The sequence below is a fragment of the Thermobia domestica genome, chromosome 1 (genome assembly GCF_964235325.1).
Source record: "Thermobia domestica chromosome 1, izTheDome1.hap1.1, whole genome shotgun sequence".
NCBI classification, from domain to species: domain Eukaryota; kingdom Metazoa; phylum Arthropoda; class Insecta; order Zygentoma; family Lepismatidae; genus Thermobia; species Thermobia domestica.
In genome coordinates, this window is record NC_137454.1 from 393,912,831 (window position 1) to 393,937,791 (window position 24,961).

General features: G+C 36.5%; 2 protein-coding genes across 3 annotated transcripts in view; one reads left to right on the forward strand and one right to left on the reverse strand.

Moving 5' to 3' along the window:
- The window catches only part of LOC145665300 (nuclear factor NF-kappa-B p100 subunit-like), a 441,938-nt gene that overhangs the window by 265,677 nt on the left and 151,300 nt on the right, over positions 1–24,961 (reverse strand). The window lies entirely within an intron of this gene.
- Positions 102–7,972, forward strand: LOC145665296 (uncharacterized). Its single transcript, XM_081732591.1, has 2 exons — positions 102–3,553; positions 6,432–7,972. Exons 1-2 carry the CDS (start codon positions 1,579–1,581, stop codon positions 6,452–6,454), a joined length of 1,998 nt encoding a protein of 665 aa, XP_081588717.1. The 5' UTR covers positions 102–1,578; the 3' UTR covers positions 6,455–7,972.

Genomic DNA, 24,961 nt, shown 5'->3' on the forward strand with positions numbered 1-24,961 from the left:
AGTTCTACACCCAGAAATGTTAACTGGGAGGGGTCCAAAGTATTTGAGGAAGGTCGAATACGTCTACATAATATGGAACCTGTCTTATACTACACCCTGTAACCCACCCAAGTTTCATAATAAAATGAAACGTTGTAAAGGAAAACTTTTGTGAGATGAAACTCCAGTTTACTGTTAAGTTGGTTCTTTCTCTTGGAGTTGGAAGCACTGCTTAACCTTCGGTTGGATTTGCGCGAGTCGTCGATCGGGATGACGTCACGTTGCAGCCGAGGTTCTGGCTTTAAGCCTGAAGCGCTTTGCAGTGTATAAAATGAGGTAAGAGTGATAGGTCCTCTGAATGAAAATGGGTCGTTAAAATTAATATTCTTTCCGTATAATCGTATAGTTTAGTTAATTTCTTTTGAAATCTATAACAATTCCTGACTATGGTTATTATTTAGAAGACATTATTATTATTCAATATATTTTGGAAGCACTTATTTCTAAAACATTGCGAAAGGAAAAGTAAGAAAGTAAAATAGTTAATTGAATAGTTCATGTTACTGGTTTTGTGTAGGCAGAATTAAGCCTTGAGTTAAAACATGTTGATTCTTGTTTTTCCTTGATAAAACTAAAGAAAAGTCGCCAGTCAGGAAGTTTAATATATTGAAATTACGGAAAATATTAAGGCTAGTGGAGACTTCAAATGAATGATTTATGTCTTTGGTCCGCTTTGAAAAGGAAAGAAAAAAAAAAAGAGGAATCTATAGAGTTACAGATGAGCTGATGCTCGTAACTCATGTATTTTGACCCATATTTAAGGAATCTTTTCCTCCCACATTTTCATTCCAAAGAAAGCCACTTTGCAGTAACTTCGAGTTCCATACATTTTAATGATATTGTTATATAGGTTTCTAAATTCTATATTTTGGATTTACGATTGGTTATAGTATTTACTTCAGAAATTTGTTACTTGGAAAAAAAAAATCCTTTTGGGAAAAATGTTACTTGATAACGGCGATTTCTATTAATGATATTATTACTTGTTAAAATTGTTGAATGTTTTCTATATTACTATTTATATAACACGTTTCGGATTTGTTATAATAAAATTTTCCATTTTGTTAGAAAACTTTTTACATTTTCAAGTAGTTATAGACATATACCTGATTATCTTAACAGTGATATTTTGCATACAGTATAAGCCTTTTCCAGTATTGAACCTCACTCTTCACGTCGTCATTATTCTCAGCCGTGGGGGAGTGGAATTCTCCTTTCTCTCTCCTTTTAAAATTCTTGTATTCTAAAGGGGGAAGTGGGGTGACGTCCGTTCTCGCAGGACTGTGGGTAGTGGAGGCTATTTAAAGATTATATGTGTATCGTTCATCCGTTACATATATAATTTTTAAATAAAAATAAATTTTATACACTGCGCTGGAAAGGCAAATTTATGCTGGCTTCGAGGTCCGGTTCGGGGAGGTCCAGCAAAAGTGTTCCCCTTTATATTCTAAAATTTATGTGTATTTCTTTGGTCAAATTAACCTCTAAATTAAATAACATATTTTCATTATACTATGCCTTTCTTGTTGAGTAATATAAATGTTGTATATGAATGTTAATGTAAAATACTTAATACAGTGTTGCCGGGGTCGGATACAAAATTTATGGTTTAGTAGGTCATTGTGTAATAAGCAGATAATTATTGATAAGGTTGTAAAAATAGTAGTAATTATTCTTTTGGTTTCTTTGTGCTTAATATTTTGTGGTGTGCTTGTAAGGATGGCACAGTCAAAGGAGACGCATGTAAAGTATAGATTTTCGGATTCTTCAAGTTCTAGTGGGGATGAATTTCTTGGATATTCTTATGAATTTAGTAATCCTATGTTTGATCATTTAAGGCCTTCAGCCCATATTCAAGTGAATCCTCACGAACCTTTACTAGGTGGTCAAAGTAGACCATTTCAGAATCAAAATTTTAACGTGGATCCACAAAGTAATGTGGGACACAGTACACAGTTTGCGAATTCCTCGCCTAATTTAAGAGCAGGAGGGAGTCAGAGCTTTCAAAATAAATATAGAGATCGACCATTTAATATGGCAGCTTCATTAAATTTAAATTTTGAGAAATTTGCGTCGGAAGGAATCTATAAATCTTTGTTGCATGATATTAATAGTCTACCTATAATAGATGGTACCAATACTGAGTCTACATTTCAGTTTTTATTAAAACTTGATAGTATTGTCAGAGGTAAGGGTTTGCCTTTAGATCTTGTGTTAGTAGCTTGTCTTTCTCGTACAAAAGGAGAAATGCAAGAAGTTATACAATCGTTTATTGGGGACGCTTCCCCTTGGCAAACAGTTTGTAGACATTTAGTGGTGCGATTTATTTCCACTATTGGTAGAACACAATTCATGCGACTATTTTTCTACGTTCCCATGCGGGAGGATCATTCATTATATGAGTTCGTAGATAATAAATTATCGATTATTCACGTACTTGATATGTCCTTTGATGAAGCCACCATTTGTAGTTTAATTACTAATATGGTAACGCCTTCTGCCCATCAATTTCTAGCTGAAAGAGGTATGCCTATCGATTTAAATCAATTGTATTTAGCTGCAGAACACTATGACGCTTTGCATAGATATAGGAAAGATTATTATCGATTACGTAATCAAGGTAGTAGCGTACGGGACTTGGTACCACCCCGTAAATCATCTTCCTTTATCGGAGCGAAAAACACAAAACAGCAAGTAGTGTTGCAATCTCGTGAACCAATAAATTTACATAAAACTTTAGTTTCTCCAGCTATGAAATCTTTACCATCTAATTATAAAAATTTTGATAAGGCAGAATTTTCTCATAACCATAATTTAGAATCTCAGTACTTAACTCAAAATAACTCAGATGTAAATCAAAATGGTAGTAAATTGGAAAATTTATTAGCGATTCCTGTTTACATTACGGGCATGCGTTTTAAGTGCTTAATTGATACTGGGAGTACGAACTCTTATTTGGCTCGACATCTTTATGATGAACTTAGAAAAAAATGTAAAATAAGAACAGAAAAGGTGAACGTTCAGACGATTGGCTTAGGAAATGTACAAGTAACAGTGGATATGAGAGTAAGACTATATTTTAAAATTGGAAGACACCAATTTAGTGAAATTTTCTTCATCGTGGACTCTAATGAGTTTGATCTTCTGCTTGGAAATGACTTTCATACAAAATACAATTCCGTGATAGACATTGCTGGTAATTTATATAATATAAAAGCTCGGAAGTTAGTGGTTCCTATGATCCGAGCTGATGAACTTTTGTGTGCCCAGACTTCTCTCGCTTCTGCATATACTTCTAGGAATGGGGTGAGTGGAAAGCAGCCGCTATGCGACCTTGGTTGTCCGAAAGCTACACCTCAGCCTAGATCTTTTGGTAATTTCAATCAGAGTTTGACTCCATCGACATCAGTAACCAGAGACAGCGGAGTTAATACCACGTTTGACCCAGGAGTGGAATTCGTTTTTGATCAGTCCATATTGCATCCACCGGAGACTAAACCGGAGGAATCTCAAGGTAATTATACGGTTCCTGATCAATTATTACTATGTGATTCTAATTTACAGGAATATGTTAATAACTTGTTAACTTCATATTCTGATGTTATTGGAAACAAAATTGGTAGAGTAAAAAATTTCACTTACAAAATTGAACTTGCCGATAAAACTCCCATTCGATTGCAACCTTATCAGCTTCCAACGCATAAGCAAAAGGAATTAGATTCTTTTATTGCACAGCTTTTAAAAGACGATATTATAGAGGAAGTAGATTATTCTCCCTACACGTCACCCTGCTTTCTAGTAACAAATTCAGACGGAAGCAGGCGGCTTGTAATTTCATACGGAGAGGTGAACAAAAAGGTGATGGTAAACAGCTATCCTTCTCCTAACATGGAGAATGTAATATCTAGTATTTCGGACAATAATATCTTTTCAAAACTTGATTGTAAATCTTGTTTTCATCAAATTCCTCTGTCTGAAGAGAGTAGAAATATTACTGCTTTTGTGACAAAAAACAAAATCTATCGATATAAATCGGTACCAATGGGATTAGTATTATCACCTTTTGTTTTAAGTAATTTGATGTCAAAAGTCTTTGAAGGGTTAATTGGTAAGAATTTAGAGATATATTTTGATGACATAATTTTATTTAGCAAAGATATTGAGAGTCATAAAGCTCTATTAGAGGAGGTATTATCTCGACTAAGAAATTGGGGAATTACTATTTCAGAAAAGAAGTCCTGTCTATTTCAAACTAGTATTAAATATTTAGGGTTTCGTTTTGAAAATGGCAACATGTCAATAGACCCTGAGAGAATTAAAGCTATCCAGGAGATACCAAAACCAAAGAATAGAAAAGGAGTGAACAGAATATGTTCATTTTTCTCGTTCTATTCTAAATTTATTTATGGGTATTCAGAGTTAATTGCTCCCCTTCAAGAATTAAGATCTGTAAAAAAGCCTTTTAAATGGACTAAAGTTCATGATGAAGCCCTACAAAAATTAAAGGATGCCTTTTGTAGTCAGGTTATTTTAAAAGTCCCAGATATGAATTCCAACTTCGTAATACATTGTGATAGCTCTTTGCGTCATTTTTCTGGGGTTCTCAGCCAATATGATTCGGAAGGGAATCTTAGACCTGTATCTATGTTTAGTCGGGCAATTCCACAATCTGACTGGAGTAAAAATATATACGAGTTAGAACTTAAGGCTCTTTCTTTATCTTTGGAAAAATTCGAGTATTATTTGGCAAATCCCTTTGTAGTATATACTGATAGTAAGAGTTTAACTTGGTTACTTAATAACCATAAAAGACAAAGGAGATATGGAACTATGTTAGAGAAAATCTCGAGGTTTAAATTTCGTATAGTCCATGTAAGATCAAAAATAAATAGTATAGCCGATTTCCTTTCAAGGGTTGGAAACCATCTAAAATTCTATACAAAAGATGAAAATACAATGGAAGTCATAAAAGATCATAATAAAACAGTAAATTTGTCTTTCATTAATTTTTGGCAAAATCCTGTGTTTAATGTACCTCTTACAGATCACCAGAGGAAGGATCCTGAATTAAGAGAGATTATCAATAGGTTAGAGCATAAGGAAGAAGTTCCTCCGTATGTATTAAGAAATAAGATCTTGTTTAAAAAGACAAAAGGTAAAGGGAATAATGGATTTAGAATTGTAATACCTAATTCTTTAATTCAGTCGATTATTGAGTATTCTCATTGTCCAATAATTCATGGTGGGCATATGGGATATCGAAAAACCATTGCTAAGGTTGCTGAAAAATATACCTGGCCTACTTTATATCCTGACATTAAGAATTTTATACAATCTTGTCATTTGTGCCAAACCTGTAAAGATTCTAATCGAAAACCTATGGGTCAATATTTTACAAAAAAGGTAATGCACCCAAATTATACTTGGTTTATTGATATTGCAGGGAAATTGCCTAGTAGTTCTGGATTTGAATATATTTTAATTGTCACTGACGCCTATAGTCGTTTTGTCTTTTTAGAACCTTTAAGACGACTAACCTCAAAAATCATCTGTAATAAGTTACAGGAATTATTTCTTCGATACGGCTTTCCTGGTAAAGTCCTAAGTGATGGCGCTTCTTATTTCGTGAGTGATTACTTCTTGAAATTCTTGTATAGCTATGGTATACAGAGTGTAAAATTCTCCCCATATAACCCACAATCGAACAGAGCCGAACGCACGGTGAGATCGGTTAAAAATTTAATTCGTATTTATGTTGATAAGTCTCAACAGAATTGGGCCCAATTACTATCTAAAATTGCTTTTACTATTAACATAAGTATGAATGAAACTACTGGGACCAGTCCATGTGAACTTTATATGGGACGGAAATTTTACCATCCATTAGATGTTAAATGGTTGATGGATTTAGATCTTTTAGACGATGACCAGGATAAAGAGCAAAAATTAGTCAATATAAATAATAACATTGAACGCGCTTGGAAACATAGTGCGAAGGTATATAGTCAAAAACATAGTCCTGTTAATTTAAATATTGATGATTTAGTATTGGTTAAAAGGTTCATGAAAATTTCAGCAGAGAAACATTTCAATCCAAAAATCGCCCCTCAGTGGGAAGGCCCATATCGCCTTATTTCTAAACCTACACCAAATACAGTTTGGCTAGAAAATATTGAAAGACCATATGTTCATATAAAACGCCATGTTCGTTTTTGTAAGAAATATTTTCCACCAAGACAAGTTAATCAACCTAACCCATAAGGTAACACAGAAAAAAAGATTTGATATGAGAATTGAGGTTAAGTAAATTATTAATATTGTACTTATTTATATATTTTAGGATGTTTGTTCGAACAAATTTTGTGTTTTGTATATTTTTTTTATTCCTGCAGGAATGCCTCGTCCGAGAAAGTGAGAGGTCAACCCTTTTCATTTTGTAAATACCTCATCATCATCCTTTGTGTATGTTATGTAAGGAATTGGAAAATTTACTGTAGAAGTTTGTAAAGAAGGCGTTAGCATTTGAATATTTATGGAAGATTTGGTAATGTATTGAAATTATTTTATTATTCAACTTGGGATTTGTTATGGTTAGGAATTTTTTTTGACCGACCCTCGGATATTATGTAACCCACCCAAGTTTCATAATAAAATGAAACGTTGTAAAGGAAAACTTTTGTGAGATGAAACTCCAGTTTACTGTTAAGTTGGTTCTTTCTCTTGGAGTTGGAAGCACTGCTTAACCTTCGGTTGGATTTGCGCGAGTCGTCGATCGGGATGACGTCACGTTGCAGCCGAGGTTCTGGCTTTAAGCCTGAAGCGCTTTGCAGTGTATAAAATGAGGTAAGAGTGATAGGTCCTCTGAATGAAAATGGGTCGTTAAAATTAATATTCTTTCCGTATAATCGTATAGTTTAGTTAATTTCTTTTGAAATCTATAACAATTCCTGACTATGGTTATTATTTAGAAGACATTATTATTATTCAATATATTTTGGAAGCACTTATTTCTAAAACATTGCGAAAGGAAAAGTAAGAAAGTAAAATAGTTAATTGAATAGTTCATGTTACTGGTTTTGTGTAGGCAGAATTAAGCCTTGAGTTAAAACATGTTGATTCTTGTTTTTCCTTGATAAAACTAAAGAAAAGTCGCCAGTCAGGAAGTTTAATATATTGAAATTACGGAAAATATTAAGGCTAGTGGAGACTTCAAATGAATGATTTATGTCTTTGGTCCGCTTTGAAAAGGAAAGAAAAAAAAAAAGAGGAATCTATAGAGTTACAGATGAGCTGATGCTCGTAACTCATGTATTTTGACCCATATTTAAGGAATCTTTTCCTCCCACATTTTCATTCCAAAGAAAGCCACTTTGCAGTAACTTCGAGTTCCATACATTTTAATGATATTGTTATATAGGTTTCTAAATTCTATATTTTGGATTTACGATTGGTTATAGTATTTACTTCAGAAATTTGTTACTTGGAAAAAAAAAAATCCTTTTGGGAAAAATGTTACTTGATAACGGCGATTTCTATTAATGATATTATTACTTGTTAAAATTGTTGAATGTTTTCTATATTACTATTTATATAACACGTTTCGGATTTGTTATAATAAAATTTTCCATTTTGTTAGAAAACTTTTTACATTTTCAAGTAGTTATAGACATATACCTGATTATCTTAACAGTGATATTTTGCATACAGTATAAGCCTTTTCCAGTATTGAACCTCACTCTTCACGTCGTCATTATTCTCAGCCGTGGGGGAGTGGAATTCTCCTTTCTCTCTCCTTTTAAAATTCTTGTATTCTAAAGGGGGAAGTGGGGTGACGTCCGTTCTCGCAGGACTGTGGGTAGTGGAGGCTATTTAAAGATTATATGTGTATCGTTCATCCGTTACAACCCGAAAAGACGATAAGTAATTCTTACTTACTGTCACCTATATTTTTAGAAAAAATTATAGCACGATTACTTTTATAAGAGTACATGATGAGACGTAAAATAAAATATTTAACCTACATCAATCGTTTCTCTGTTAAACAAGTATAGTTCGCTAAGAAAATCTACAAATGTTAGTCAAGTTTCGAAATTTTTGGGATGTCCGGACCCGGTGGACCCCTCTCGTGGCTACACCCCTGAGCATTGCTAACTAGTCCCAAATTCAATGTGGAGTTCCCCATCATACAGTTTTATGTGAAAATTATGAAGAGTATAAAATACACTTATTTTATATAAAAAAATATGTTTATACTAAAATACTATCCACAGAGGGGGGGGAGGGGAGCGATTCTGCATACAGACTTATTAATATTTGATTCACAAATTACTGTAGAAGAAGCCTTCATTATCAATATAAGCTAAGAATTAACTTGTAAATGCGGGTCTACTTTCATTTGTTTTCTCCTCTACTAGATATTTTCTTTCGTATTTTGTGATTTTGCAACCACTTTTTTTCATTGTCATTATATTGATTTGCTTCAGTATGGTCCCGTAATTTAAATATATGAACGCATAAAAACAAATTCCATTTGTTAATTGCTAGCAAAAGAAAATTCAGAAATCTTATTTAGCGCGAAAAACCTTCTCGTTCACTGGAAACCGTCCTGTGTTGCAGAAGCACTGCAAGACCAGTCCCTTTAACTTCTGAGATAGGGGAAAGGAGACTTAACATTTGCTCCAATTGCCGCGCTGAAGGAATCTGGTCGTTGCATGCTCGCTGCAACACAATATAAATTAGAGACTTTGTGACGGATTATTTTTCGCTTTTTAAAACGGATTAACGGAACGGACAGTTACAGAAGTAAAAATATGTTATTTAAAGTGTATATATGCAAGTATTAAAAAGTATTTTTTCTGTTCTTTACTACTATTGATAATAATATTTTTTTTTTCTTGAAATACTTTGGTCGTTACGCAACGCTGCAACACTAACATTAGCCGCCACTGCCCCTCACACTTTGATTTTATTTCCTTCTGTACTAAATATTCTGGGGAAAAGCCTGACACGAACGACCAATTAGTTGTAATTCAAAAGGGGATAGAATCAAACTGAGAAGATGAACTGAACTAGCAGTGACACAGTGTATATCCCGTGATGGATTTTGATTTATGATAGAGAATATTAAAGATTTACTTCTTAACGGCTCAACAATAGAAGTTCCTCTGCTGCCATCTGTCCGTTATCAATTCTGCCCATTACTCTCCCTGCAAAAACTGTGTTGTACTAAGAAATCAGGGTTTGCCCAAGTGGGCCCAGCCCGAAAAAACCCGGTGGGTTTTTTCGGATTGGACCCACCTGAAAAAACCCACTTTAAAACCCACCTGGGTTTTTGACCCATTTGTTACTATATTATTGATACAACTAAGGTGATCACATTGTAAGTGATTTTTATCAGATTTCAGACTTTCCTTGGGCGAATTAGAGGCTTTCACGTTAAGGTAAACAACAACATTCAACAGAAAACCTTTATAAAGTTCTGAATGCACTAAATGAATTTTAAAAAATAATATAACTTAGCTTAGCTTCAGATAGTTATAGAACAAATTAATGTGTGGATTATGCTTATAGCCTATTTGAAGTAAAATAAGCAATTTTGTATTTTAGAAAATATTTTCCGTGATCGTCGACTTGGCGACACCGAGGGACATTATCACTCATACGTTTGAGGGTTTAAGGTCATAGGCATGGGCGGCGATTAGGGGGGGCAAAGGGGGGCAGTTGCCCCCCCACTTTTTTGAAGCAACCCATTAATATACGTATATACTGTAGTTTCATTTGGAAATATAAAGTGTATATATGTATTACTGTTTCATAAGAAAAATGGTGCTATGTAACATTTGCCGTTGCGTGAGTACGTATTGGTTGTCTTCCCGTGAAGTTAAGAAAGCTAGAGAAAGTACGTATTAAGTGCGACGGAAAACAACCCAAAAATTAACCTATTGGAGCACAACAATTCTAGCATACTTTCAATCCAGAGGTATAGAAGCCAAATCTGCTAAATCCATTTTCAGGAAACGAAGAAGTGATGTCCTTATATTTCAGAATTGTTTAACAATTTTCTTGTTTAGAGGTCCCTACTTAATACAGATAAGTGAAATCAAGCATTAAACAAAAAAAGTTGTTCAACAATTCTGAAAACATGTGGGCGTCACTTTTTCTTCGTTCCCAGACAAAATTCAAAAATGGATTTAGCAGGTTTTGGTTCTATACCCCCTTCTTACAAGGGCTCGATGTGTTAGTCAGCCGCTTTGAAACTAATTGAGAGAACATTTCGCAAAAAAAGAAGTATTTCACAAGTTATTCTTTAATTGTACAAAAATTGACAATTCCTAAAATGTCTTCTCATCTTTCTAAACTAAGGAATATTGATTAAAAAGAGCGTAATAAGAAACAACTTCTACCTTTTCCATTGTTTTGTAATGTAATATACGAGTGAAGTGGTGTGTGTTTAGGGGTGTAACTGTATATACAATTAAATTTAGTGAATTCAACATAATTCTAGGTTTTAGAATTATTTTGTATAGCTGGAGTGTAAAATGATTCTAAGTATTGTTGTCTTTTGATGTGTTCCAAGAAAGTGAAAAATGCATCTAGTTGCAACGAACATGTTTCGGGAAGCTACAAAAGCAAATATTGCTTTAAATGTCGTAGTATATGCTTGTAGTATTTACTGTCTTTCATTTTCTAAGAGTAATAACATGCATTTAGTAGCATGTGTGGAATTAAAAATTAAGTTGTTCAATTATCCCCAGTTTCAGCATAGCATTTACAAAACAAGACTCCTTATTCATTACTATGATTAATATTATTATTTCTATTTATTTGGTTTTTAAATTTATTAAATAATTTGATTACACAATTTTCCAGACAGAATTTTAAGATGTTCATGAGCAAGGAATCAAATCTCTTCTTACATTTTCGTTATTTCAGAGTACAAAGGTCTAGTACCTACTTGCGTTGGTTTTGTCAATTTACTTAATAAAATATGAAATACGATATACAGTATTTTAACTTTAAAATATAGTATCCTATTAGTTATACAACCTTTCGTGAAACAAAGTGTTAGAAACAACCAGGAAAACTAAGATTGATATACAAATATTCAGATCATGTCTTGCCCCCCCACTTTTAACGTCCAATCGCCGCCACTGGTCATAGGTGCCGGTATTAATAGTACATATATAAATACATTAGTAAAACTGTTAGCATTATTTCTTACCTTTGATGTAAAACACAAGGTTCTTCAACTAAAATTTGGTTTTCCAACAATAACAGTTTAGTTCAGTCATTTGTTGCTACTCTTCAAGTAAGCATTCTGTAGAATCAACACCAGCAATAGCGTAAAAATTCTTGTCAAATTTAAGAAGCTTAATGCTCGAGGTTTCGAAGACTATGTAACGCTTACTATTTCAAGTGCTGAGTTCAAATTTCCGTACTAGTGGAAGTTTTGATGTACACGCCATGAAAGAAGTGCTCGGGAAATCCCCAAATTAAATGCAGAAGGATCGGAAATGAATACTTCAACAATAAAACTATTTATTTTACGCTTAAGCCTGCCATACGTCCCGTAAATAACGGGAGTGCCCCGTTTTTGGAGTGTCCCGCGTCCCCGTAAATTTAGTCGGGACAGGGAAATGCCCCGTATTTTAACTCCGTTCCATTTCTGCTATCAATATCAGCTTATTCCAGAAGTGAAAAACAAAAAATTCTGACATTGGGTGGGAGTCCTGTAATTAGTGAGTGAACAGTACGCTGTTGCATGTAACAGTTTCGAGGAAGTTATAACACCACCCTGTTCGAGCGAAATTTGCAATTCTACTTTTTCCATTGCATTGATGGACACTCGGATACTCTCTGGAACATTGAAAAAAAGGCTTTGAGTGTTTCTACATTTACACACACAGGGAACCTTTTCTTCAGCAACACATTAGATAAGTTAACAAGAATTATAATCTTTTTCAGAGGCTAGGGGCTCAGAATTGTGCTTTGGTCCAGGTCTTAGAAAAATGTAAATCTGGTCCTGACAATTACACACGACACAAGGAGAAAAATCAGTTTTTCATCAGATTAAACTGACGAACGTAATTTTGGCAGATACAGCCATGTAAATAAATATTGCTAAACGCGCGAAAAATATTGAAAGTAGATTGTACCACTGATTTAAATAATTTGCATATTGTTTTCCTGTAAAGCATTTTTATAGCACATCTTAAGTTTTTAGGCATCTTCAGTCTGTACAATTAATTGCAGGGTACAAAGAGAGAAAAGCAGCTGCTGCTTAGTGAACTTTCGCCAATTATATTCTTGAAAAAAATTAAAATTAAATAAAATGAAATCTTTTACTTTTAGTCTCACGGTTATGCCAGCTATGCTCAAGGTGACGGTGATGCTGAGAAATGAATGAAATGATGGAATGAAGAAAGTGGGAGGAAACGTGAGAATCTCGAGAAAATCCACGCAAAGGTGTTTGTCCACCACAAAGCTCACTTGGCGCGAGCTGGGATCGAACTAAGAACCGCATGCACTAGAGGTGAACACTCTATCACTGAGCCACCGCGGCCTATTATACTTTTGTTCATAATCAGACTACAGTTCATTGCATTGTGTTGGAAAGTTGAGGAAGGGGGATCTGAGGTGTCCTGTATTCTCATGGAGAAAATATGGCAGGTTTATTTACGCTGGAAGATGTTAATTTCATATAAGACATTTTAAAACATGTATTTATTTCATACAGCATGAATTGTATCTTTGTTTTAAGTTAATAGACCCCTTTTGGTATTCATATTTGGCGAACGTCAGTCAGGCTTCTGGATTACTTGATCTACATTTGTTCGTTTTTCTGCCGAGCTCCTTCATGGATATGCGGTTAGTGTACGCGTCTTCGGCGTGGGACCCGGGTTTGCTTCCCGGAGGGACCTCATATGGTTTTGATTCCACGTTAATCAGTAGGTCCCGTCTCATATAGCCTCGCTGCTGAAAGGGACGTTAAACACAAAATCAACTCAACTCGTTTGTCTGCCTCTACCACACACACTACTGGGTACAACTTTTGACCTTTTAAGTTAAAATTTTCAGAATACAAGCACGAGACACACTAAATTTCCTGTATAGATTTTGGCGGCATACCAACGTAAAATATCAAAATGGCGGCCATTTTTTTTCAAAACAGCGAGTATCCACGCTACGAAGCGCAATTTTCAGTCTTTTAAGTTGAAGTTTTAACGGTGAAAGCACGAGATATGCTAAATTTGCTGTATAGATTTTCTCGGCGATCGAATGTAAAATTTCAAAATGGCGGCCATTTTTCTCAAAACAGCAGTAAGTAGAAAATTGTTGCAAATTGTGACAATGACAATCTTGAAATATAAATCACATTTTAACACTTTTACCCCAAAGACATTGAAATATTTCGAAAAAACCCGATTAAACCCGAAAAAACCCAATTAAACCCGAAAATACCCGAAAAAACCCATATGGACCCAGGTGGGTTGGGCTTTTTCAAAAAACCCGGTTTTTTTCAAACCCTGCTTAGAAAGGAGATTGAAGACGGCCGTACATATTTAAATTCCACACCACCTACACTCTCCTCTCAACATTTCCCCCACCAGAGGCGGATCCAGGGGGAGGGGCAATTGGGGCAATCCCCCCCCCAGAAGAGGAAACTTTCTTATTTTATATATAAATAAAACCCATCCCAGAGTTTGGAGCTCTTAAAAGTAGCAGTATTACAACCCACCTTTCCCTCAGAAGTCCGTCCTCGATCCGCCCCTGTCCCCCACCCTCTATTCTCCACACACACACACAAAAAAACTTTAGTGCTTTCATGGCAACCGATTTTTATGGTATTGAAGATTTATTTAAGATTTACTAATCGTGTGGTACGGTCTCAATTAATACTGAAACCGAAAATTGTAGTAGATTAGCACTTACGATTTTTTAGTAAAGAGGCTAGAATAAGAATTTAATATATTCTTGTGACGTTAAATTGATTGCAAAAAAACATTTCTTGTTACCTATTACCGTTTTTATTGTATAGCGATCAACGTCAAAACCGGAAGCGATTCATTTCTGCCACTTCCGGTTTGAATAGCGGATTAAGAAAGAATATAGTATCAACACTTCGAACATTAAATTGATCTTTAAAAAAAAACGCTCTTGCTGTCTCGCTATCTACCAGTTCCGATGGGGTAAATCATTGGCGTCAACAGCACATAAACTTTAGGGGGAATAGATTACAGGGATGACTGAGGTGTATGGAATATCCTTAGGAAAGCGAGGGGCCCTCTCCAGAAAAATTTTTAAAAATTAGTATTCGTACATTGCATTTTGAACCATTTTTTACTTGAAAAGCAAACAAAAGCTTAGAAATTTTTGTGTTCTGTTTTCACCTTTGATAAGTCTTTTTTTTTTTTTTTAATGTGGCACCCCCCTAAAACACACACATACATACACTTTACAGCTTGTTTGTTTATTCAAACAGTCAAATTCAACCTTGTTTTACAATTTTAGCTTAAAGTAAACGACAGCAAGCGTATGCCCAGATATAAAATAATGATAGAAGTTAGTGTGAAGTGAATACTCAGAAACAATAAGGTTTTGAGCCTATAAGCTTACACCTAATGTAAAAGGGTCTCAACAATATGTGTTAAAAATTAGTTTTTTTTTTTTTTAAGTTAAACTAAACTTGCCTTGCTGTTTCCTATCTAAACAAAAACAGTTTGTTACTTTACAGTCTACTCCACCTTAATCATATAAGGCCAAAAACTGACTGCCCTTTTTATTTCACAATTTCAACCAAACTTTTGTGCTATTTTTTAATACCCCAGTTTGTTTAACATTGTTCTGTGAACGTAACAATCTGCTACATGGTTGTGCCTCTTTCGGTGCTAGCTAGGCTAAAGGAAACGGGTGATGAGAAATGATGAAATGGTGGAATGAAGAAAGTGGGAGGAAACAGAAGAACAAAGAGAAAACCAATGCACACGATGTTTGTCCACCACAAAGTTAACTTGACGCGAGCTGCGATCGAACCAAGGACCCCATGCACCAGAAGTGAACTCTCTATCACTGAGCCACCGCGGCCCTTGAGCCTCTATCAGGTCATAGGTGACCTAAGATACTTGAAATATTGGAAGGACGAAAGCCGTTTTACAAATATTAGATGAGACACGTCCCCATCTGGACGGACTGATGCCCTTGGGTGAATTACCTCCAGTGGCGTAGCACACTTTTGCGGGGCCCCCGCAAAGTATAGAGAAGGGGCCGTAGTTGTAAAGCCGACAGAAGTAAGGTTGAAGCTCTACTTCTTTAAATCTTTATTCATCGCAAAACTTCGGGGCCCCATATACCTCGCCCCCCCCCCCCCGCACTGCGGGGGTTGCGGTGGCAGCTGCTACGCCACTGATTACCTCCTTCAACAAACTCAATTCCTGACTTTTCACCTTCTATATCCTGTTAAAAATTGAGGTGATCCAAGTAGTTCTTGAGCATGTTTGTCTCTCGGACGGAAGAACATGCAGGCAGACAGGATAAATATATAAAGGAATTTTGGTAAGCCAGACTCCTTAAAAACTGAGGCGATGCCTGAAACACCAAGATCTCAACAACCTTTGGAACATTTGTCCTTGATACTCGACCTCCTAATTTCAATGTTATAACAACCAGCGTCTGTTCATAATCTTGCAAGTATGGGGAAAACTAGAGTTTATAATAACTCAATTTCTTTTCTAACTTCAGTCGCTAACGTTGATAACGCATAAACAGCTGCGTTTATTATCCTTTCCATAAAACAACACAAAGAACCAAAGACATAGGAGCAAAGGAAAACATCTCTCCGCACAACGGCACGACGTAAGGCCAGGAAGGTCACAAGAATCTATTACTGAAGAATGAAAACAGTTTCCTACAAACCCAGAGTCAAAATAAACTATTTTCCTTTCTTGGAATTAGACGAAGATAAAGTCTTCGTTCATGATCATCGCATACTTGCTTCGCTAGTTTGATAAACCACGACCTCGCAGCAGCTGTGTTTGATATACGAAAGAAACAGCGAATCTCTCTCTCAGCTGCTTCTTCGCATGTTCAACTACTTGACTAAACACTCTGGTGTCACGAGTCACAACTAACCCACAGCTTCGGGGCAACGTGGTTGTAGCACACTCAGCTCTGGTGTGAAGGAACCTTAGTTCGATCCTGAGGCATGTGCCACTAGGTTTTCTCAGGGTACTCCCGTCTCCTCCTATGCGTTCATGTCACAAATTTTTCAGTTGTTAATTGCGCAGAAACTGTGGGAGACTCATTTTGCACAGCAATGTTGGAAATACCCTCCTCTTTTCTGTAAACAAAGGTACGCCGTTGTGTTTGCTAAAGTGTAATTTAACAGAAATTGTTACTTGGTTTCGTGAAATTCACTTGGGCGATAGTATCGTGCCGTGAGTGCCATGCTCAAGAATTCGGGGGAGAAAAAAGGAAAAGTCAGAGGAAAAATTACTTGGAATATATGTAAGGAGGCGCCGTCGTATGCTCTCATCCCAGACGCTGATTTTCCATGGTACGGCACTGTTGGGCGATATAAGACACGAGTTGATGGCGGGTATTTTCAACAACATTGTGCTATCAATTTTCTGGAGGGGGCTGTACTGCGATACTATTTGCTAAAGAATGTGCCATCCAGAAGAGTGGCACGTAACTGTAATTTCTAAGTTACCGTGCGGGGGCGGTAGGCCAACTGCGGTGGACAAAGTCCTTCCGGAAGTATGCCTCCTGCAACACATAACCAGTATGTTTGGTGACCTCCCAGGGGTACGCCGGGGTTCAATATATGAGGAGTATGCCGGTTCAAAGTTTTTAGACACTTTGAAAAATCCATTTATTTATATAAAATCTTTTACAATTTCTCAAAATAGTTCCCACAAGCATCAATACATTTTTGCATTCTTTAATCTGGATGCATAATCGTGAGACTTTAAACCAGAAATTTCACATTTCAAGGCTTCAAAATTGAATTTAACTTATTGTTAGAGTCTCCATGGTAAAATAAATAAACAACTAAATAAATAAATATATAAAATGTATCATACACAGTCTAGACTTATAAACCTCCTGCACAGCGCAAAATATATTTTTAAATTCCGTGACGCATGCCATAGGGCTTTGCGACACACCTTTTGGGAACCACTTATTAGGGATGCAGTTCAATAATAGGAAAGTTTTCCCGTGGACTCCTTGCAACTGATATTTGAACAACCAGCAGGGTTTAATAGTAATAGCAATAAACTTAAACGTAAACAAAATTAAGTAATTTATAGTACGTGTGTAATTATTTTATGCTTAGGCATGAATGCGAGGTCAGAAATATGAGCGAACCCAACCCAGCACGCGCAGATGTGTGGCTCCTGACGTAGATAAAGACGATGATTCATAGTAGTTTGTTGAAGAAGCACTGAACGGCCTGTGGTGGTAGTATGTCTGTCGTTTGTGAAGTTTATGCTTCATACTGTAGTTAAGATAGGATTTATCTTTCTAAGATGTATTGCATAAGAATATTGACACAAGAAACATTTCTATTTTATTACAAAGGATAATTATAACCAGGCCCGTAGCCAGCCCAAAAATTTAGGGGGGCCCGAATCAAACAATTTTATACTTCATCACCATATTATAGTTCATTTGCAAGCATACCGTGAAATTTTATAGGAGCCAGCCAAAATTTATGGGGGGGCCTCTTGCCCCCCCCCCCCCCGTGGATAGGGACCTGATTATAACTCCTTCAGGTTAAAACTTTATTATAAACTATAGCCTGTAATTGCTATATTACATGAAGTCATTCTTACGACTATCTGTCACCGTTAGAGTCCTTCTATTTTTAGTATGCCCCTGCTGTTCATGTGTGTTCTTCAGTATTGAATTGAATAGAAAAAGGCTTTATTCAAGCGGGCAAGGTTCAGCACCAGGTCTGTATCCATGAAGGTCTAGGGGGCCGGGCCCTCTCAATTTTTACTGCCCCCCTAAAGTTTTCACGGTAGGCTTTGCAAATGAACTATAATATGGTTGGATCGGGTCCCCCTAACTTCTACCGGGCCCCCCTACTTTTTTTGGGCTGGCTACGGCCTCCCCGTACCCCGTCGAAAGAGGAAAGACAAGTCGCTGTGGCCGATATCCTTCAATAGTCGGATGCGGACAGGATTGCCAGATTGAATTATTTCACAGACTTCGCGCCGTGTACTGTCTTGTTAGCCAGTCTACGTAGCCTACGCTCTTCACTCGTCAAGACTAAACGACTTAATGACGAATTGGCAACACGGCTGAGGTCATTCACTTCTTTTCCTAAAGCAAAGGGAAGATTTCCTCCATAATAGGGCGGCGGATGTTGGGTCGAACTATGTTTCACATATTTTCCGAGGGCACACTTGAAATAGTAAGGCTCTTGAGGAATAATGTCATCGTTAGACGAAGATAAACAGTAGCGACGCCATCTTTAAATTCTTTGAAGGGGCAGAGCCATTTTGGTAGGGCAGCTATTTGTTTGTACACCGAAAATAATGGTTTTACGCTACTTGACCTTTACAACACAACATATCTGTGGGGGCGACGATGCCACCAGGGTTGCCTGCCTCTTCCACCCTCCAGTGTCGTCACTGAAGACAAATAACAGATAAAATCTATTAAATAACAGCATATTTTTTACATAGGCCTATAAACTACACACATAAAAAAAGAATAAAAATTATCATTAATTATTATTGGCAACGAATTTACATCCTTTTCAATGGCCATAAAAATTCGTTTTTCTCAAAAATTCCTATGCCTCATCTCTGGCTTTTCCCCACCGTTATATTATTATTATTATTATTATTATTATTATTATTATTATTATTATTATTATTATTATTATTATTATTATTACTATTATTATTATTATTATTATTATTATTATTATTATTATTATTATTATTATTAAGCTTTTTCGGTATTTAACGTATATTTGTTACAACAACATTCATTAATATTCGTACTTACTAATTTAATTTCTGCCAATAGCTTGCAACCCCTCCCCCCAGAGGCGGAGTTGCAATAATTGCAATAGTGCCAATAATGACCCCGCGAGGCCAGAGCACTGGTAAAAATCACCGAGCGCCGACATATTACTTCTAAACATGCTCAAAACGCGGGGCCTGGGGCGGTTGCCCCATTGGCCACCCTCAAACTCCGCTTCTGCCACACACACCCCTTCCTTGCTCTTCACGCCGTCCACGAAGTCGTGCCTCCAGGTTACTGGAAGATAATGTTGGTTTTCTTGTGAATATTTGCAAGGATCTTATAAAATATAGGATTTGCCCTTACCACAAAATCTTGAAGTCATACGTCACAGTTTCGCAACCCCTACTCTGCCCACTCCGCCCAATAGGATCGCAATGTTTTGAGCCAACAATCATGGCGGAAACGAGTTGAGTTGATTTTAGTTTAGCGTCCCTTTCAGCAGCGAGGCTATATGAGACGTGGACCTACTGATTAACGTGGAATCCGAACCACATGAGCTCCTGCGGGAATCGAACCCGAGTCTCCCACGCCAAAGGAGCGTACGCTAACAACTTAGCCACGAAGGAGCTCATAGCGGAAACGAAAGTAGCCAATCAGAAGATGACAGAAACAAGAGTAGCCAATCAGACGTGGCGATGCTCGGTTGTTTTTTAGCTTCATTGATTTAATAGGATGAAGATACATATGGGCAGATCCTCTATTTATAACATCCTTGGATATTTGTGACTTTCTGCTGTCAGCTTCTATAGATTAGCCAGAGGGCGCACGCATGGCGGTTTAAGAGCTACAGTAAAAATTCCTTTCATTGTTAATTTTGACATTCGGTGTTCATAAGTTTGGAGGGTCCTCTGGCCCACGAACCGTATTGCCAAGGAAAATACGAAAGTATCCCTTATTTTACGTTTACTATATAAATGCGCAATTGCAATGGGCCCCACCCCGTTTCATCCTCTGACGTCATCACTGAGCGGGGCTTTTGCCTCCGAAGAACCATTTTTCCACAGAAAAAAAAAAGTATTCACTTATTACATGGCTAGCATCGACTTGTCAAATTTGATTGCACTCGGCTTGGGCGTTTGTTTTGTAGTGCTGGATCCCTCCTTGATAAAACTATGTGCAGGGGTGCCCACAAGGGGGGCTATGACGCAAACTGCGTCATTGAAATTTTTGAGGGGGGGTTAAAAATCTATATAAATATGTTTGAGGGGGTGTAAAAATTAATCGAAAAGTTTTTTTTTCATGGAAGAACACCTACGGATAGACAATTGAGGGGGGTGGGCACCACTGCTATCTGTATGCTAGTATAATATGTTGCTTGATAATATGTTTTACTTAACGTAATGATCTTGTCTTAATAGACTGATGGTCAAACTTAAAACTGTTAGTAAAAGAGCAAATCATTTGTGTAAATATATTTGTAGATACTCCCGTCGCTAAGGAAATTATCTTTTTCAGCTTATTCTAATGTTGTGTGCTCTGTGTATTAGCTGTTCTAAGCATCGTTTGTGTGGGGGGACGTTACTTTGTGCTTTTTATTATTATTATTATTATTATTTTTAATCCGCTTATGTGATATATCTCTTGAGCTGCGGTCGTTGCGTTTTCTGGGAATTCAAAATTAGGCCAAGTGCTTTGTTTGGCTAATTTCTGTTCTCACACATTTTTATTTTGCAGTAGAGAAGAAGACATTTGTTTGCGGAGCTATATGATAGCAATGATAAGTGATTTCTCGGAAATTGTGAATTCCTATTTACTCTCTCTTTTTTTCAAAGATCCACGCATGAGATTCTGGGAATATACTGATATTCGTCTATATATACGCTTATCCATCAAGTGCGACAGCACGTATTAATATAGATCTTGCACGTGGCATACAGTAGAAATACTTATCATGTAATCAATCGTATTGACTGTGAACAGCCCAACAAAAACTATTCTTACATGTGCAATACCATTAGTTCTTTGGTTAAGACACGTTTGTCCAGCTTCGGATACCAGGGTTCGATTCCACGTTAAGAGTCCTCATCCCGGCGAAATTAAAATACCGCTTATTTTACAGTAATTATGTGATATATTCAAATAGATAAAAGATAATCGAAATGTAGAACAAGAGCGCCCTAGACAATATTATTTTACATGAGAAACCGTTATCACGACTCACTTATCTGCTTTCGATTTCGAGCCATTTAGTGATGAGCGCAAGAGTCTTGGTCTTGCAGTTTTTGCAAGAGTCTTGCATGCAAGACCAAGACCAAGACCAAGACCAAGACCAAGGGGTGCAAGAACAAGACCAAGACCAAGACCATACTTGCAAGACCAAGACCAAGACCAAGACTCTTGCGCAAGAGTCTTGCACAAGTACTGGTACTACTTGAATTTTTTTATACAATGTAAAAAAGGAGAAAATTCATTACATCTTTTACTTGAATTTTTTGACTTCAGTAAAAATGCTGCTGGAGTGAATGTGTTCCCAGTAGTGTTACGCAATCCGTGTGAGTCGATCTTCCCCTGTAGCATATAGCTACAGTATATCGTTTCCTGAATTGGTTATCCACATATGTCATCTTGCGCCATGTAAGCTATTTTGGTGGACAAACATCGTGTGCGTAGGTTTTGTTAGTTTTTTTTTTCGTTTCCTCCTAGTTTCTTCATTCCACCATTTCAGTCGTTTTTCATCATCATCGTCTCCCTTAGCGTTGGTGCATTACTGTGGGACGTTAAACTAGATACTTCATTTCATTTCAAAGCATATTAGTGGTGTTCTTCTTCCAAAACTGAAGAGAACTGTAGTATTGAACATCGGTAATTCCGTACACCATAGGTGTCGACTACATGGGTATGGCCTTGGTTATGAGACTCAAGCATCCGTCGTAAATTTTAATGTGTGCTCATAAAATTAATATCGAAATAACATTTTCATGACATTGACAAAAACTTTGTGCATGTGACCGCAAGTTTGATTTCATGGGCGGATGCTTATACGTTGAATAATTGTTGATTCATATAACTTTTAGCCTCCTTAGGTATACGGCACATCGGGGATTGAGCGATATAACATTACACTACAACAGTAAATCTATATTATAAAATTGAAAGTGACTATGTTTGTGACTCCTAATCTCTTGAACCACCAGCTCGAGATCGATCAAATTTTCAGTATAGATCAGGTTTGGGCCTGGAATGTTATTTTTCAGTTCACTTTGAAGGAGCAATGTATGGGAGGAGGAGCGAGAGGTATACAAAAATCAAAATAAATAAAAATAAAAGTGACTAAGTTTGTGACTTAATAATTCTTGAACCACCAGACCGACCTTAATTAAATTTTTAACATGTATGAGGTGCGGAACTGGAAAGTTTTTTATAGTTTCATTTTGATGATAGAACCTAGGGGTGGAGGAGGGGAGGGGGAGGTATATATAAAAAAAATAAATCTTAATAACTCTTGAAACACCCGACCGATCTCGTTGAAATTTTCAACATAGATGAAGCTCAGACCTTTCACGATTTTTATCATTTTACTTTGACGGTGCAACATAGGGGATGGGGAGGAGGGAGATATATGTAAAAATTAAAAGTATAAGTGACTGTCTTTGTGATTTCATCACTCTTGAACCAGCCAATCGATCTTAATGAAACTTTCAACATAGATGAGGTTCGGACTTGGGGTGTTTTGTATCATATCACTTTGATAGTAGAACTAAGGGTAGGAGGAGGGGAGAGGAAGTGTACAAAAATAAATAAAACTTAATAACTCTTGAACCACCCAACCGAACTCGATCACATTTTCAACATAGATGAAGTTCGGACCTGAGATGTTTTCTGTCATATCACTTTGACGATGGAGGTTAGGGGCCGGGGAGAGGAGAGATATTTCAAAATGATCGAAAATGACCGATATTAGAGTGGAGTCTATAGTTTTGGGAGTCGCTGAGATAAACAATGACTCTTCCGATGATGTTTAAATCCAAATTTAGCCCCGTAGCTTGGCGGTGAGAGAAGAGATATTTAAAAATGATCGAAACTTAATATTAGTGTCGAATTCATAGTTTTTGGGGTCACGAAAGTGAACAGTGATACTTCCGATCCCGTTTAAATGCAAATACAGCACCGCAACTTGGGAAGGGGGAAGAAGGATATATATAAAAATTATTGAAAATGACCATTATTATCAATGTCAAATTCGTGGTTTTCGAGGTCATTGAGATGAACAGTGACACGTCCGATGCCGTGCCTTGCAACATGGGGGAGGAGGAGATATATAAATTTATTGAAAACGACCGATATTAGTGCCGAATCCATAGTTTTCGGTGTCTCTAAGATGAACAGTGACGTTTCTGATGCCGATTAAACCCAAATTCAACCCCGCAACTTGGGGAGAAGAAGGGGAGAGAAATATAAAAATAATCGAAAATGACCGATATCAGAAAGCGCTTAGTAATAATGAAAAGTGACTGATTAACGAAACATATTATTATTATTAAATTTAACCCAACGAAGTGGGTAATTGATGCTAGTAATCCATATTCACAAGTGAGACTGATTTTATACAGTTATTTTAAATAACTTGTAGTTTGATGTCGTTATTTTGTATTTATAATATAGGTCAAAAGTATTTATACAAATTGAGTTTATAGAAAAGACATAGACAGACAGACAGACAGACAGATGAGTCGTTTTTAGTTTATTAAGTTTTGATTATAATAATTATTTTATTTTTTCTCTTTTTTGTCGATATGCTAAACATATCATCATAATAATCATCAAAGCTATTCTGCCATTATTGGCTGGTTGCTTGCTGCAACTGAGAAACCTCGATGTACGGTGGTCTTCATCTAGTCTCTTCGTCTTAATGTAGCAAGTTTCTTAATATTTTCCTTCAACTATAATTTCCTTTGCTCCCTTTCTCTCTTTCCTTTCATCATACCCTCTAGCACGTCCTCCACAGCCAATATCCCAACCAGTTCCTCTTTCTCCTCTTGTCAATATCTAAAATTCTTCTTTTTTCTCCTACTGCTAATATTTCTAACACCTTCTCATTCGTTTTCCGTTCAACAAGCTAATTCTCTCCATTTTTCTCCATGCCCAGGTTTCGAAAGTCTGTAATTTTTTCCATCGCTTTTGCGTAATGTCCATGTTTCTGCCTCATGGAATCAGTAAAACCAAATCTCATTATTTAATTATAAATTTGTTTAACACAAAGATTAGCTAATGTGGTTGAAAAGAAAAATCTGACGCCTTTAGAGTGTAAAAATAATTTTGCATTTCATGGTATTTCAATTATCTGTACCGTTTTGGTTTTCTTTCATTCCTCTCAGGGGTAGACTCCCCAGTTTCGGAACCTGTGGAGTGTTGGATCTATTAAAAATTATAAAAAGATTACGAAACGTCGTGATTTATCTTATAAGTAGCGAAGCGTGGGCACCCAATAAAAAAATAAAGGTCATCACTTAATGTTATGTTGTACACTATTATCATACTTACACGAAGATAAACTATGTTACATTTAGAAACATATATTGTATTTCCGTTATTATTGGAGCATTGTAGAATTTATTATCCCTTATATCCAGAGTAAAATTTACCTATGAAAAGCATAATATTTCTTAAAAGCAAAACTGGCAAGACTCTTGCAAGCAAGACCAAGACTGGGTGTGCAAGACCAAGACCAAGACTGGGTGTGCAAGACCAAGACCAAGACCAAGACCGACGGTTCCAGTGCAAGACCAAGACCAAGACTGGGTGTGCAAGACCAAGACCAAGACCAAGACCACCCCGGTCTTGGTCTTGGTCTTGCATTTGCTCATCACTAGAGCCATTTTGAAATTCGGCATTTATTTTCGCGTTTCTAAACAGCTGAAAACGGAAAGCCGTTAAAAGAGGG